The following is a 16,343-nucleotide window of genomic DNA, read 5'->3' on the forward strand; positions in this document are numbered from 1 at the left end:
CACAAAATGGCACTCCCACCTAGGCAAGGCCACGACGTGGCACTGGGAGCTGTACAGAAGCCCCCATTTCTACCGGTCTGCCGGTCTCGAGGTTAAGAACACCAAAAGGCGCACCATGAAAAGGTATCCACTCTTCACTGGTAAAGTAAGCACAACTGGGATGGAGCAGGCGTGGCTCGGACCACCCACTCCAGTGAACAGCAGCTCTGCTGAACACAGGCACTCGATATTGCACACCCCGGCCTTTGCATTGAAGGAACTTCCAAAGGTCTGAAACCTGGTTCTACCAAAAAGCCACAGGACTACTTATTTGGCTAGAAATCAGCATTTCATGATCATAAGGGGGGGCTGGGCAGCAGGGTTTTTTTTCCCCAAAAGACTTTTATAAGTTTTTACAGTTCAGTAATACAGTTGAAAGCCAGCAGCCTGCACAGCATGCAGTAAATCCTCTGGCGCAAAGCAGGAGCACCCCCTTCTCTCAGTCTCGAGGAAATACTTCTCTGGAATTTGCTAGCCATGGGAGAGAAAGAAGGAATGCGCTACAACCATCTCCACAATTCCTTGTCCACAGCGCGGGAAGAAATTCAGAGTCCAAAGCACAAGCATCCTCCATTTAATTTGCTCATTCACCCTCCCAACGCATGCAGCTATTTCACCACTTAGTTGTCCCCACAGGTTTTTTTCACGTGTGTACTTTCATAATGAGATTCGTCACTCATTACAAGCGCCCGTAAGGTACGTTTTCACCTTCACAGAGAAATAAACACATCTAGGAACATCGCGTCGTGATTTTTGCTAGTTTAATGTATCAGCAGCGCTTCTCGGCAAGGGCAGAGCAGCGTACCTCAGCAGCGGACTGAAAGCAAGACAAACACAGACAACCCTTTGAAATACGGAAATACATCTGGTGTCGTCGTTCCTGTATCCCCAGTGTTTTGTTAGGTTAGCCTGACGCAGTTTGGGAATCTCGTCTTCTGAAGGACAGAGGAGAGGCCCTGGTATTCCACGGACGCCGTTTTTCACCAGCCCTTTTCCAAACCGGCTCCGACAGCGGCGCAGGGGGCGAATCCGTTTCTGCTCACCCAACGTCCACCGAGGCCAAGGCTGCTGGAGGAGACAACCGGAGGGTCGTGTTGACCTCCCAAACCCGCTGCGAGGGCAGGGAAGGAGGCAGAGCGGCTCCGGGGACGCACCGAGGACCTCTCTCCTCGCCTCAAGCCGCCTCCAGCTGCTCCTGGGCGGCGGCGAGACGGCGCTGCAGGCGGCGCTGGCGCCAGCGGAGGAACCGGCGGCGGGCACGGCCCGCCTGCCAGCCCACCAGCACCCCGGCCGCGAAGGCGGCCAGCAGCGCCCAGCGCACGGCCCGGGGCCGCAGCACCTCCAACCCCATTCCCCGTTAACCGGCTCCAGCTTCGGCACCGCCTCCCGCTTCCGCCGGAGCGGGGGCGGGCCCCGTTAAAGGCGGCGGGACCGGGGAGGCGTAGCGTCTGTCTGTCCGCGCCATGGCGGAGGGGGCTTCGCAGGTAGCGAGAGCCGTCCGGGGGGGGTCCCGTCCCCCGGGCTGGGACGGTGATGGGTCCTCGCTAGCAGATCGAGGGAGGCGGGTGTGCGAAGCTGCGGCGTCCCTTGTACCGCTTCTCGGGGTGAAAGGGAGCTCCTGTGAGTGAGTGTCTGCTCCCACACCCACTGACCGGCTGTCTGTGTTTTCTCTCTTTCCCCAGGACCTCCTGCTGGCAGCAGCCTTCGTCTCCGATGCGCAGTACAACAGAAATATTCCTTTTAGGACCTCTCCGGAGGCTGTCAGGTAAGGAGGTCCACGTCCCCACAAACACCCACACCATCGCACTTCTGCGGGGCTCTGCACTAGTCTCGCAGGCGGCGTGCGGTGCTGTGGGGCGCTTAAGCTGGCATAGGGAGAGCTAACTGCAATTGTGTCCAAAGAGCAAGAGCCAAAAAAGGCTGGGGGCCTCGAGTTCACCAGCTGAATGCTGAGAAGGTTGGGTGGGTGGGATGCAAAGAACTGGATTTAAGCTGAAATCTGTATGTCAAATGGGGCTCAGTGTATCTGTATGTTGAGGATGGGAAAGGAAACAAAACCAGAGTGTAAAAAAAAAAAAAAAAAAATCTTTCAAGACTGAAGCTGCAAGCACTCTGTAGGGATGAAAAATTTGGGAAGTGTGATCAGCCCTCACCTGTGTGGAAGGGGTGCTGGAGTGTGGAGTGTGGCCGTGCTGGGTGTAAGCAGCAGGGTTTCGGTGACAGGGGGCTGCATGGTTGGCCTGTGTAGTAGAACAGCCCTGTGCCCGGTGGTCGCAGTTGTTACTGGTTGGGTTGGTCACAGGTGGCACCAACCCACTGCACACCAAAACTTCAGCTAATCAAAGGAGCCTGTGGCACCTCTGCTTAGGTGTACTTCAGAAAGGGTGGTGGCTGCTAGGGGCAGGAGTCATTAAAAGCTTATGTTAATTGGCAATAAGTTAAGTGAAATTCCCCGAAGTCAAGAATGTTTTGCCTGCAGTGCTGACTCTCTTCTCTTTTAGTTGCTGGTAAGAGGCTGAGCAGCTTCAGTCAGAGAGATGACTTTTCCTTCAGGCTTGGACTGCTTTAGGCAAACTGTTTCCATGTGTGAAACCTAAGAGAAATGGCTAGTGTAGCAGGAAAGGTGATAAACAGGCTGCCAGCAAAGCAGTGTGTGAGCACTAATGACTCCTGTAGCCTTCCCTGCAAAACCCTTCCCTTTTATTTAATTCTCATGTCTTAGCTAATAAAGTTTTTTGGGTGTCTTGGAGGCACAAGTATGGTTAAGTATGTTTGTTACAAAGGATTTGAGCAGATGTATGCCGTTGTGTAGCTGTAATGTCTGTTGGCTTTGGAAAAACAGACTGCAGGCATATAGTTTATCCTGCCCAAGTATGCTTAGTATAAATAGTAGAAATAAATGATCAGGTTTTACATGGTTGTGTCTTGATGATGTTATTAAGGGCATAATATCATGTAATCTGTATAATTATCTGCCCTGTAGCCTTTATGCAGGTGGTTATTGGGCAGATGAGATAACTGTTTGGCAATGTTGGCAGCTTTTTTTATTGGCAGAGAAACTATGTGCTCTATAGATCTACTCTGCATCTCCCCAAAGGAGCCACTGCTGCATGCCATTGTGTGAAACCTCCTGTGAGAGGCTTAGAGCTGGATGTGTTCATGGTTATTGCCAGCATTCACTGGAGGTTTTGCTGCCATAGGGGATAGAATACTGCTTGAGTTGTGTATTTAAAAAAAAAAACAAAAACAACAAAAACCAACCCCAAAAAAACTACACAAAAAAAAAAGTTTACTGTGCGACTCCATACTTCTCTCCGGTGGCTCTTCTTATCTCTTTGCTTTTTAACCTGCAAAGAAAGGATGTTAGATAACTGATCAGACTTAGTTTGTGTGTCATGTGGATACCTGAGCTTAGCATAAGTTTGCACTTGAATTAAGGAACAAGGTAATTACAAAAAGGAAGCAGCTTTACCAAATCTGTATGTTGCGGTCTTAAACTGAACTGAAGAATGCCTGTGTTCCATCTTCCTGGGTTTTTTGCTCCCTGAAAAGGAGTATAGTGTCTATCAGCTATGAGACTATAAGAAAGGGCCAGGAAACAAATTGCCAAATCCCTGGCTGGCAAAAATTGTGCTGCTGTTGCCCTTCTCCCTCCATGACTGTTTGGGACAGCATGTGCTGTTCTGCCAAAGTGCATTTGGTGAGCCCATAGGTATGTGCACTGAAGCCTTTATTTATGGTGCCACTGCCTTCTTTCTACAGACTTTATTATCTCTATAATCACTGGATTATGCGAACAGTCACCTACTTCTTCATCTTTCTCAACCTTTCCCTTGCGGTGTTTGAAGAACCTGCTGTGTATCCACTTCCCTTCCTGGTAAGTTTTCAGTGTAGAAGCAGCAACGCAGCCAGTATTGTGTTGCTCGGTAGAGCAAGCAAGGGTTCCTTGCTTGAAACTAGTTGTCAAAGGCCTCGAGATACAATTGATGCTGGTATTTCTGTTGATATTTTTGATCTACTGAAACAGGGATGAAAAAGGGCATGGGAGCTAGACAGGGACTATGGGAGCCATTGTGGCCATCAGCAATGGCTGGTGTGACTAGAGACAAAGTCATGTTGCTTTTCTGCATCTCGGAGAAAAATTCCAGCCTTCTATGTGACCCAAGTCCAGTCTTCATGTCTGAAAGCAGAAGTGTAGTGTTGCCCTTGGGACTGACTTTTCTGTAGCCTTTATTTGTTCTGCACTCCTTGAATGTGCTCCTGGAATCCTAAGCAAATACAAGTTTACTGGCTTTAATGTACCTGTGGCAGGAATTTCACAAAAGGAAGCCTGAAACTACTGCTCAGTGCCAGATATGTGAGCCTGTAAAATAGCCAACAGCAAAAGCCACTGGAAAAACTTTTATACTGACTCTGCCTGTTTACACTTAGCCTGTACCCCAGCCTGCACATCCTCATCTGTGCAAAGAGGACTAAAGCTGCTCTTGGATGTCCTGACTTGGGCCCCTTCTCTCTCTGCAGGTCACTTCTCTGATCGAAGTGTTGTGCCTTCTGGTGTTCTTCGGCCGACTGACACATTTTGCAAAAGTCACCCTTCGCAACGTATTCTGGAAGGATACCAAGAACATCTGCATCATGGTTGCAATCCTGGTGAGTTACGCCTAGGGGAGCCTCCAAGGTTGAATTGCCCAATATGGAGGTGGCTTTTTCCTCCTCTTGCTTTCCTGGTAACATAGCACTGAGGTACAAGGGCTCTACAAGAGCCATAGCCGAATCAACCAACACTCAGGCCTGTTCTCACAAACCTGTTGTGTGTGCGTCTGTCTTGTATCAGCTAACCCTATTGTCTTCACCATCTAGACATATTTCCAACATTGCTTCTGGGAATTTTCCTTCTTTCTTCTACAGTTATCTCTAACCGACCTGGCCATATATGGGGTCCTCAGGATGTACAACATGAGGAGCATTCGATGGTCAAGAATTGTGAGGCCCATCTTCCTGATCAACTTTGCAGAGAGTCGCCAGGTAAGGAAGAGGTCTGGTGGGGTGTACCCCTGGTGCAGGGTCATATGTTTGGACAGTCTGCTGCTTTCTGAGACCCAGGGGATTTAATGCAGAAATAGCAGAACTTAGGTTCCTGCGAGTGAAGGTTTCTCTCGGAGGTGGCCTGAAGCAAGAATTTGAGATGGAGAAAAGGGTGCATTCTCACTGGTGCTGCTTGGGCTCTGTGCAAAGTACCAAAAGGCTTTGCCCTGTACCCATGGGCCATGTTATTGCTGTCCAGAGCCCTGGGCATGCTTGGATCTGGAACTAGAGCTTCTCACCAAACACGGTACTGTGATGATTTGGGGAAGATCATGCTTAACAAAGTGTAAGGCTGCATGGAGGAGGAATATTTCTTGTAAGGTCAGTCCATGAGCTGTGCTTAGTCCATCCTGTGTGGAGGAGCAGCCTCTGTTTGCAAGCAGAGTTAGATACTGTCCTTGGGAGGCGTGAACATGAGCAGCACTGCAGACGAGAAGACTGTTTCTCCCTGGGTCAGGGGCCAGGTTACTTATTTCTGGAAGCCTCCTAGGCAAACAAGCACAAGTGTCATGCTGTTCTCAGAAACTGAACTTGTAGTCCAGATGGGTGCTTTGGACTCTGATTCCTCTTGTCACAGGAAGATCTTTGCCCTGCTGCCCAAGACCGTTCTGGTCCTGACTTGCATATTAATAAACTACGGTGGTGTGGAGGCCTGGGGGAGGGGGCAGTTGAACTCTCAGGCTCAGAGCATGTGTTTTGTGGCCTGGAGTGACGGGCTTCTGTCCCTGACCAGTCCCCTGCAGCAAGAGCATCCCAGCCATGCCACAGGACTTTCTGTCCCTTGGCTAGCAGATAGAGTCTCTCCTTCCAGCATCTCTTCTAGGAAATGAGGAGGAAAGGTCTGGTACTCCTGCACAGGTTTTAGCAGAACAGAGCTGGCCCATCTGGGTCAGAATCTCTCCTGCCAAGCGACAGAAGAGTACCTGTACCCCACTCTGCTTACCTGTCCCTGTGTAGACATTTGATCCAGGTGGGATGGTGAGGGGAAAAATGGGTACCACCTTGCCTTTAAAGGCTTCTTTCCTTCTCCCTGGCAGATTCGGAGAGCCTTCCGCAGCATCCGCAACACGCTGCCAGAGATCACCTACGTCTTCTTGCTCTTCATGTTTAGCCTTCTCATGTTCTCCCTCATGGCCTTGAAGCTGTTTGGTGAGAGGTGTGAATACTGCTTTTGCTCAGAGCTGGGTGGGAGGAATGTGTGTGATACTTCGGGGCAGAAGGGAATCTGGCAACTCCAAATGATTGCTAGTGAATACAAGCACTGCTCATACATGCAGTTCCTGTGGTGGAACATGTCATCTCTGTGCTTAACTTCAGACTGTCCTTTTCCTCCTAGGAATCTCCAGACAGCAGAAGGCTTGCCGTATTTCAAAAACTACCTAGAAATTGTGTTTGACCTCTATGTGCTGGTGACGACAGCAAACAGCCCAGATGTCATGTATGTATGCTGAGCTTGCAGTCTTTCTGTTGTGAATGCTGGTATCCTGCTCCTAGTGGCAGGATCTCTGGTTAGAACAATACTGTGTTTTGTACAAGGTATTTCAGAGCAGCAACAGGGCTTTTGCTTTTCCAGCCTGCAGGGGTTTCATGAATTCTCAGCCATCTGTTTTATAAATGGCTCTGAACCAGAATCAGAGTCTAGGAAGACTTTTAGAAATGATGCATTAAAAATACTGCTTTCCAAATGACACAGTAGCTGATAAAGGCTTAAACCAGAGGACAAACACACACACTCTCTGATTAAAACCCTTTCCTGAAAAAGAAGGTTGTGGTCTGGTAATCAGATGTCTTTTTCTCTTGTAATATTTGCAGGGCTTTCTATGCAGACTTTTTTTGATTTGCACAGCTGTGTTTAAACTTATGCGAAGGTTGGTCTTTCCATCCTTATTTGTTCTAACTGGGTTCCCATTTTGGTTTGTGCTGCAAAGGTGCCATCAAAGAGGGGGACAGGGAGGAATGGCACACTCATTTGTGTGAACTCTGACTAGAACTGCGATGTTACAGGGACCCTGGGCATTTGGACTGAGAAATGCCGCTAGTCCTCCTAGAGTAAGTGGAAGAGGAGGTCTGAGTGCAGTTAGGGTCTGTGAAGCCAATAACCAGCTTATGACTGAGACATCGCCTCAAGACTCTGCACTTACACTTAGCCATGCTGACAGAAGCTTAAACTCTGTGCTTTCTCCTTTGCATCCCTTCAGTCAGGGCCCGATAAACTAGGATTAAAACCTAGTGGAAGAAAACTGTTCTCTAACTGAATTAATGCATAGTTTTTAGCTTGGGTATTATCTGGCAAGTTTGATCTGGCTGTCCAAAACAGTACTTAGAAATCTATCTGAAAGACTGTTTTCTTGTGGTTTATTTTATTTCCCTGTTTGTCTGTCCAGCAAGTAGCAATCTCTCTCCCCTCCTCTAGGATGCCGGCATTTGACTTCAGTTCATGGTATGCCCTGTTCTTCATCGCCTTTGTCATTGTCAACACTTATATCTTCATGTCTCTCTTCCTGGCTGTAGTGTACAACAACTACAAAAAACACCTGAAGGTAATGTTTGGAGGGGTGAATTGTGATTGGTGACTGCCTGCTGTTCTATATAGCCTTGTAAGGAAATACCTGGCTTTCCCTTGGAAAGGTTCTGCTTCTGGAAAGTGTGGAGAAGGGCATACAGCTTCTTACCTTTGCTGATGCTCTACAAATAACAAGACAGGCCCACCTTTTGTATCATGGGGATTGCTGTGAGTTCTGCTTTTAGCATTTAACAAAAATTTTCTATGGTGCTGTGGACCCAAGAAGTTGCAACAGATAGGAAGCACATGTCTCTGCGTTAGGGTTGTTAGAGGCTTAGTCCTAGCTCAGAAATGCTGTCTGTATGCAGGAGACTGTTTTCAGTTGGCTATGAGCGCGGGCACACTTCTTCTACCACTGTGTGTGCTCTTAAAGCAAAGAAAATGTAAAGGGAGGTCTAAGTAAATTGGAACTCTTGCTGCTTCTATCCAAACTGAGTAGGTGCAGTTTGGTACTTGTGATCAAAGGGTGAGAGCTGGAAATTCCTGGGTGCTCCCATGAGGGGATTGGTTCTTTCTCAGTAAGCAGCCTGCTAGGTCTTCCCAGAGGCTGGTCTCCCAAGGGTGTAAGGTTCTTTAGCCTGCTCGTAACTGTGTGCAGAAGAGGATCTCTGCCCCTGATCTCAGCAGTATTCACTTATGGATGGGAAGTGTGTGTGGACACACCCTCTTTGCTTCTGTGACCTGTGAGCATGCAGATCCTGTGGTCTTTGTCATCTCCTTCCTGCTAGACACTATCCTTTGTCTTTTCTTCCGGTTTTTCAATGTATCTCCCAACAGCAAGCAATCTATTGATCCTTCCACAGTGCTGTGCAGAGGGCCCCTGGTTGCCTGTTAAATGGCGTTTCTCGTCACCCCCACTGACTGTGCTGTACTTTGTGTCTAATACCACTCCAGGTGTTTTCCTCTGAGTCTCTTCTTGCATCTCTGTGCTGTGAAAATAAGATTTTTTTTTTCTTAAAAAAAGGAGGGGGAAGGGTGACTGAAGCTGCCTGAATCACAATACTCTCTCTAGAATGAGATCCGTAAACTTGCTTACATGAAGCACCGCAAGATGATAGAGGCTTTCAACCTCCTGAAGGAAGAGGAAGGAGCACAGTTTGTGGTTAGAGAAGCCCGCTGGAAGCAGCTTGTCAAGCTGGTGGCTCCTGATATCAGCAACTCCCACCGAGAGCTGCTGCTGTGCATCTCGGATAATGAGCAGAAGGGTTTCATAGGTGAGCAGTGGGGCACCGCTATGCCCAAGGGATTGGGGAGGAGCCCAGGGTCAGGAGCCTCATGCTTCAAGGGTTTTGGCATTGGGACTTGTGGTCTGTGATGGACCCAGAGGGACTCCAGGCCCCTCTTCCTGCTTCCCTCCAGATTGCTTAAGTCCTGAAAGGTTGTTCTTTCTGCCTGTGCTGTAGCCCGTGTCATGTACGCTGTGGGCAGCTCTTCATGGCCATTTGACACCAGGCCAAGCTCGCCATGGAGAATGGGACCTCCTGTTCTCAGCACAGGAAAAGGAAAGCCTCCCTTGTTATCAGATTCCTCCAAGCAATGTGGCTTCCCACACAGTCCTCTGGAGCCTCTCGCTCTGCTCCTGCTGGAGACAGGATATCGGGAGAGATGGGTCAGTCTTCTCATGCTAGATCGTGCCCATCCTGATCATTAAAGGTTTGTGTTGGTTGTTGGCCTATGGTTTGAGCCAGTCCCCCAGGAATGGGGCAAGAGGAGCTGCTTGAGTACTGAGTTCAGCCTGTTTTGTGGTGGATACCACTCTGGGCATGTGCTTTGTCTGCTGCAGTGAACAGATACTGAGTCCAGACTGCTGCAACTTGTGTGCATATAGGTTTGCATTTGCCAGACGCTGTCTTTTTTAATGATGGCAGACTGATGTGTAGTGCTCTCCCCAACTGCAGACAAGAAGTCCTTTGTACAACTGGCAGATCTCCTCAACATCCAGGTGATTACCCTGAAAATACGCAGCCATCCGCTGGGTCAATGGATGCCTCGTGTATACAAGTCAGCAGTGAGTCGGTTCCTGCGCAGCATGGTTAGGCACAGGTAAGCCTCTACTGGTGGAACAAGCAGCTCTTAATGTTCAATGGGCTGCAGAGCAGTGGTGTTGCAAGCAAATGCTCATCTGGGTGTCATGCTGGGAAGTGCAAACTGCATTTAGGCAAACATTGGGGGTTCCACTTTTGAAAGTGTTCTGTGGACCAGCTCTGCTCTTAGCCTTCTTTCAGTGGTGCAGAGAAAGTAGACTTGGCTATTGGTGAGTCCATACCTCTTCCAGTCCCACTTGTTCAGATCTTCTATGGGTGCCAAGTGTAAATAACTTTTACTGAAAGCAAGAAGTGCATTATGGCCTGCCTTGAAGGACCAGACTAAATGCTTCACTTAAAGGTGATCTTACTTCAGCAGTCTCTGCTGCAAAGCTGCATTGTGCTGCTTCATCAGCTCTTACCAAGTTGGTACTATAAGCTACTAGTGCTCTGTTTCACACCTGAGTCTTCCCAGCATTGCAAAATCACTGAGATCAGAAGGAACATCTAGAGATGGTCTAGTGTAACTGCCTCGTTCAAAGCAGGGTCAGCTAGAGCAGGGTACTCAGGGTTATGTCTAGTTGGGTTTTGAGTATCTCCAAGGATGGAGACTCCATAACCTCTCTGCAACCTGTTCCAGTGTTTGACCACCCTCAGTTAAAAAAAAAAAAAAAAAAAAAAAAAAAAAATCCCCCAAAACAAAAACCAAACCCAAACAAAACCAAAAAAAGCTTTTTTGTTTAAATGGAAAATCCTGTATTTCAACTTGTGCCCCTTGCCTCTTGTGCTTTCACTGGATCCCACTCAGAAGAGTCTGGCTCCATCTTCTCTACACTTTTCCACCAGGTATTTGTACATACTGAGTTCCTCCTGACCCTTCTCTCCTTCAGGCTGAACAATCCTAGCTCTCTCAACATGCAATGTGTCAGACTATCCTATCCTTTAATCATTTTTGTGACCCTTTGCTGCTCTTGCTCTAGTATGTTCACGTCTCTTTTGTACTGGGGAGCCTAGCTGTCAACACAGCACTCCAAATGTGGCCTCACCACACTGAGTAGATGGGAAAAATCACTTCTCTCGACCTCTTCGCAACACTTTCTGATGTAGCCCAGGATGTTCTTGGCCGCCTTTGCCACCAGGGTGCATTGCTGGCTCACGTTCAACCAAGACACTCCACTCACCCGCGATTGTCTGCAGTGCTGCTTTTCAGATAGTTGACCCCCAGCCTGCAGTGGTGCCTGAGGTTATTCCTCCCTGGCAGCAGGACTTTTCATTTCCCTTTGAACATAGCGAGATTCTTCTCTGCCCACTTTCTCAGCTTGTCCAGGTCCCTCTGGCTCCAGCACACCCATCTGGTGTACCAGCCACCCCTCCCAATCCTGTATAGTCTTCTGTTTCACTCATCTGGTCTTTCTGCTTGAGAAATACTGCTTGACTTGTTGGAAACTCAGTTGCAGTCAGTCTCTAAGAGTTTGTTTAACACTGAGAGTGTTGGCAGTGGTGTACCTTGAAGGCTTGTGCTCTGCTTTGTGTTGGACTTCAGGGGAAAAGCTAAACTCTGCAGTAACTTTTCCAAACTCTTGGGTTTGCGGAGAACTGATGGGTAAAGGTAGCTTCCTAAATGGCAATGTTTGAGAGAGGAGGCGAAGAACTCCTGAAATAACACTGTAACTTTTACCTTTTGGGGACTGGCAAACTGATTTCTCTTTTTTTTCTTTCTGCAGGGGATTTGTTTGGACTTATGATGTGGTCATTCTAATAAATGCAATCTTCATTGCTCTGGATGAGGAAACACCTTATATTTCTTATGCGGAGTGGGTCTTCCTTGCTTTGTATATAATTGAGATACTCTTGAAAGTGTACACTTACGAACCAAGGGTGTTCTTTGGCAAAAATCAGTTCTGGAACTGGTGAGTGGGATGAATGTTTGTGTTAAAGGTGGTGTGAAGTATGATGAGATCTTTGTGTTCAGCTCCTCATAACTGAAAGTCTCTTGGAGAGATGGGCTGCTTAACTCCTGTGCCAGGGTGTAATTAAAATGATTGTGTGCATCAGAGGACGTTGTGCTATTTCCTGGCCTAACCTGGCTCTGACAGGGACTACTATTCTCTGCCCTGCTCTGTCTCAGTCAAAAGTCACTCTGCAGTGTGTGAAGATAATGGCTGGGCAGGGGAAAGCATTTTGCTAAACAAAGCTTTTCCATCTTCCCACCCTGCAAAGAGTTTGAGATGATGCGGGGCTGTCTGGCACAGATGTGAGGAAGAGGGAACACTACTTTTCTATGTTGTGTGGCAGCTTAAGTGCCCATTCTCTGTCACCACAAATCTAACAGCACTGCCTTCCCTCGTGCTAGGTTTGATACCCTCATCATCTTTGCTGCCTTGACTGCAACAGTACTCAATACCACCCTGAAATCGAGTAAGTGCAGCTTAAGCAGTCTGCATGCATCTGGGAAACTTGGTGGTCTTGAGTCATCTTTTGCCATCACCTTGGGCTTGGGAGGCTTTTTAACAAGACAACGAATTTCCTATAGGGTTCCTAAGAACTAACCTAGTCTTTATTTTTATAGCTACCTGTTACAAATAGTGTTTAACAAGGACATAATCGTAACAAATGTAAGAACATGCTTTACCTCTATGCTTCCCTGCTTATTTTTTGTAACCAAAAAAATCTTTTTTACTTTCTCAGCCACGAAGTACAACAGCCAACAGATCCTGGACATTGTCTTCATCTTAAGGGTCCTCAGGCTAATAAGGATTGTTGACAGCATTCAAAGGTAATGAAGAGAATGGGATAGGGATATGCTTTTTGGGGGCAGGCTGTGTCAGAGGCTGGCTGAGACAGTGCCTTGAGTTGTTCTGCCTGGCTGGTTTGGACTGACCATGGCCGCTCAGCAAAGCATCCCAATGTGCCTGGGGTGAGCCCAGTTGCTGCAGCCTCCCTAGAGTCTTACTTATAAATAAGAATATGTGGGGAGCACATGCTGTATGGGATGTGACAATAAGCAAGCATGGGCTTTAAAAGACCCTCCCCACAGCAAGTGTTGTCATGAATCATTTGCTGTAGGTTCCGGGTCATCATGAACACACTGATAAACATCGTACCGACAATGTTGACATTTGGTGGGCTGACTCTGGTAAGAAATCCTGGTATCTTAGCTCAAAGCACTCCAGTTTTACAGGAATGTGTCTTAAGTCTCATGCTCATGCTGTTTCCAAGAGGATAAATGCAAATCTCTGGATGGCAGACCTTTGAAACTGTAAGTGTCCATTTGATTCTGGTTATTGCACATGTAAACGTGTGCAAAAGGATTGGGTTCCTGCTAGCTGCCAGGTCAGGACATCCTTACTTGCTCTATGTGGCAGTGAGGATGTTCTGTGCAGTCTGGGTTTCACACTGTAAGGAATCAAACTATGGTTTGGGCAAGAAGCTGAATGAGAAACCTGTTTCTCAAATAGTTTCCTAAGAATAGCTTCTATTATGATTTGAGAATACTTCATTTCCCTGTATTTGGGCTGTAGTTCTTGGCCTATTATTCCTGCCTGGTAGTTGCTCTTGAGTGGCTTGGGTCTCTTGGACTCTGTGCTGCTCCTCAGCAGCTTGCCGTGTCTGTAAAAACTGCACAAAACCTGCTGGAACTCTAAACTTGCCATGGAGCTTGCTGCTCACTGGAGAAGCAGGCAATGGGGTTTCTCTTCCCAGGTTGTGTACTGTGTATTTGCTATTATTGGCATGGAGTTATTCCATGGGAAAATCCAGTTCTTCCCTGCAAGCTCGAATGTTCCTCATGCCCTGGAATGTGGAAACCCAGCTCTCAAAGACTCTCTCTTTGCCCGTGGGAAATACTGCAAGAACAACTTCAACAACTTTGCATCGTCCTTCATCGTCCTGATGGAACTCACTGTAGTCAATCAGTGGCATGATATCCTTTGTGGTGGAAGGTCCAGACTAGAGGTGATCCATGCTCTTCCCTGACTCTGCTCTTCCCCTTGTATTGCACGCACCCATGCACACAGTGCCAGACAACAGAGAAATGGTCCCTGCAGAGGGCTTTGTTCAGAAGGTCGTTGCTGGGCAGTATTACCTGGTTTCTCCCTTAGTGCTATTCTGCAGCAAGATGTTCTCCTCCTTTAGCACCCTTGCCCTTAACTCCCATGATACTCTTTGCCAATGGATTTGCCAACGTGACGGTTCAGCCTGCAAAGCTGTATTTCATTGCCTTCCACATTGTGATGGTGATAATTATTGTCAAGTAAGTTTTGGTTTGCCCTCCTCTGCGTTGGAGGGAAGAGGGGCTCTGTCCCCTGCCAGGCTGCTGCTGATGGTCTCAGGGTCACACATAGTGTGACTCTTCGAGACAGGCAGGACATGCATTATAGAGGAACTGGCTTCATCTATTCTTGTCTCCACTGAGTGCTGCTCTGACTCGGAGCTCCCCATCTCCAGTGGAGGAGGGGATGGAGTGCTGGGGAATGAGCCTGGGAATACTGAGACAGTTGTTGATGCCCAAAAGCGGGGCGGGGGAAGCCAGTAAGGAAATGCTGCTATGTAATTCTGCTCATCATCTCTTTCAGTATCTTTGTGTCATTCATTTTGGAAGCTTTCTTTGTGGAGTACTCCCTAGAGAAGAGTGAAGTAGAAACAGCCATTGAACAGAAAATCCAGGAGCTGGGAATGGGAGTTCAAGAGTAAGCCCCCCAAAAGGGTAGTGCTAGATGCGGCTGGCTTGGCACATCTGATGAGGGCTGTGGGACTGGAGGAAGATGCCACTCTCTGTCCTGAGGTGTGAGCTGAGACTCCTTTTCCTTGTCACAAAGTTCTTGCTAACCTGTCATGACCATGTAAGCATGGTCTAGATCTTAGCAGAAGGCTACTCGCATTGGCCTTGCAGCTGTCTCGCTGAGCTCTTCCAGCCCAGGGCTGTTGCCCAGAGGACAGGAGAGATGCTGGAAACCAAGAGAATCCATTGCTGCTGGGTACGTGTGGGGCCCTGGGGTAGGACATGTCCCTCCCTGGGGTAACTTCTGGTCCTTCTTGTACAGGGATGAGCTCCAGCATGAACAGCTCCTTGATAACATGGAGAGTGCTGAGCATGATCTCGAGGGGGAAGGTGGAACAAAGCCACAGTCTAAAGGACTGGTGTTTAAAATTGCCTCCAAACGTAAGTGCAGCCCTTCAGTGTGCCCAGCCTTTTGTTTAAGAGGCTGTGGCTCTGAACTGTCTCTGATCATAGCTCTCTCTGGGGAAGCTCTCAAGCACTTCTGCTTCCTTTGGGCTATAAAAGCAGCTAAAACTCAGGTGGAGGTTTTGAGAGAACTGTGGACACACTAATGTTTGCTGTTTCTTTTTACTTCTGTAGCAACTTCTTTTCCTCTCTTCTACCTTGGCCCTTCTGTGCACGCTTGTCTTCACTAGCCAGTCTACAAAGACACTGCCTTGGTGGCTGAGGTTCTGCTGTTGCCAAGAAGTCTATTATCTTTTCTCCTTCCTATATGCACTTTGCATTCCTCCTGGCTTCGATCACAGGGTGACTATATGCTCCTTTCCTCTAGCTTAATGGCTATTTTTAATTCTACTGGCTTTCTTGCTGTACCTTAGCAGTTCCCCAAGCTCATGCTTCTTGGCATGGCAGCTGATTGGGGTCACAAATCCATTGAAGGACACATGGTAATAGAAGTGCTTAAAATAATGGTCTTACCCTTTACAAGTGCTCACAGTGCTTAAAAGTATATGGGGTAAAATACCAGGAAATGTCATTTGGGGCATTTGTTTTCTTGCCTGTTTAGCGTAAAACATGGGGAGCAGCCTTTGAGTAGGAGCTGCCTTAAGGCGGCCACTACTTAACTCCTGCTGAGGAACAGGAGTGGATGCTTACAGTGACTTTTTTTTTTTTTTTTTTGCCACCCGCAGGATACAGGACGGTTGACGCTCTGCTCCAGCGTATGTTTGAGGCAGAGATACCCCTTGAGGACGAAGGCCCTTCATTTGAGGAGATCTTAAACTTGTCCCCTACCGCTGCCGTACCCAGTAATCTGACTTTGGAGAACACTGCATAATGGGAGAAATCCATGGCAGTCAGCGAGGAGGAGCTAATTCTCACCTGTCTGGGTCTGGAACCCATTCCCTGGCTGGCTGCCTTCAGCATGGGGGCCAGATTACACAGGGGAAAGGGCAGCTGATGCCTGAAATGGCTTTATCTGTTGTAAAGTGTCATATAAATGTTGAAACTGGAAGTACTCTCGCGGGAAGGCGGAGGGAGAGTTGGCGTACCTGGCTGTGCCAGCCCAGAAAGGGTGCCATAGTCAGTATGTTATGAAATACCTACTACTTGTAACTGGCGTCTTGTATTACAGTGCTTTTATATGCCTCTATGGACCAATGTAAGCGGAACTAAACAGCTCTTTAGTGCATTAAACGGGGCAGTCTGGAAAAAATGACCGATTCTGCCAGCGTTAATGAGGGGAGGGGGCTGCAGCGCGCCCCCGGGCGCTGGGCTCCTCCGGCCTGCCGCCTTCCCTGCTGCCTGCAGGGGAAGTAATCCCAGCCAAGCCGAGGACCAAGGCGCAGGGAACACCGCTGCCTGGACCTGCCCTGTGCAACGTCGAGCTTTGCTAAATCTGGATTTAGTATTT

General features: G+C 48.1%; 2 protein-coding genes across 6 annotated transcripts; one reads left to right on the plus strand and one right to left on the minus strand.

The window, feature by feature from the left end:
• Positions 1-783: 783 nt before the first annotated feature.
• On the minus strand, positions 784-1,513 carry MTLN (mitoregulin). Of its 4 annotated transcripts, none has more exons than XM_069787739.1 (2): positions 1,213-1,513; positions 784-1,104 (listed from the first exon to the last, which is right to left on the minus strand). In XM_069787739.1, exon 1 carries the CDS (start codon positions 1,388-1,390, stop codon positions 1,214-1,216), a length of 177 nt encoding a protein of 58 aa, XP_069643840.1. In that variant the 5' UTR covers positions 1,391-1,513; the 3' UTR covers positions 784-1,104; position 1,213. The 4 variants fall into 4 exon arrangements, with proteins under 4 accessions (XP_069643840.1, XP_069643839.1, XP_069643838.1 ...); XM_069787738.1 differs by having other exon boundaries at positions 784-1,107; XM_069787737.1 differs by having other exon boundaries at positions 784-1,107; positions 1,194-1,507.
• Positions 1,395-16,139, plus strand: LOC104312601 (uncharacterized). Of its 2 annotated transcripts, XR_011325493.1 has the most exons (20): positions 1,395-1,523; positions 1,722-1,804; positions 3,802-3,916; positions 4,561-4,689; positions 4,948-5,064; positions 6,162-6,280; positions 6,461-6,562; positions 7,538-7,664; positions 8,700-8,901; positions 9,586-9,730; positions 11,436-11,621; positions 12,065-12,129; positions 12,400-12,487; positions 12,778-12,847; positions 13,414-13,633; positions 13,873-13,963; positions 14,286-14,399; positions 14,754-14,872; positions 15,071-15,238; positions 15,622-15,730. XR_011325493.1 is itself a non-coding variant. In XM_069787735.1 (19 exons), exons 1-19 carry the CDS (start codon positions 1,503-1,505, stop codon positions 15,765-15,767), a joined length of 2,259 nt encoding a protein of 752 aa, XP_069643836.1. In that variant the 5' UTR covers positions 1,395-1,502; the 3' UTR covers positions 15,768-16,139. The 2 variants fall into 2 exon arrangements, 1 of the variants encoding a protein (XP_069643836.1); XM_069787735.1 differs by lacking the exon at positions 15,071-15,238 and having other exon boundaries at positions 15,622-16,139.
• The last annotated feature ends 204 nt before the right edge of the window (positions 16,140-16,343 follow it).

This window comes from Haliaeetus albicilla, chromosome 7, assembly GCF_947461875.1.
Source record: "Haliaeetus albicilla chromosome 7, bHalAlb1.1, whole genome shotgun sequence".
Classification (NCBI taxonomy): domain Eukaryota; kingdom Metazoa; phylum Chordata; class Aves; order Accipitriformes; family Accipitridae; genus Haliaeetus; species Haliaeetus albicilla.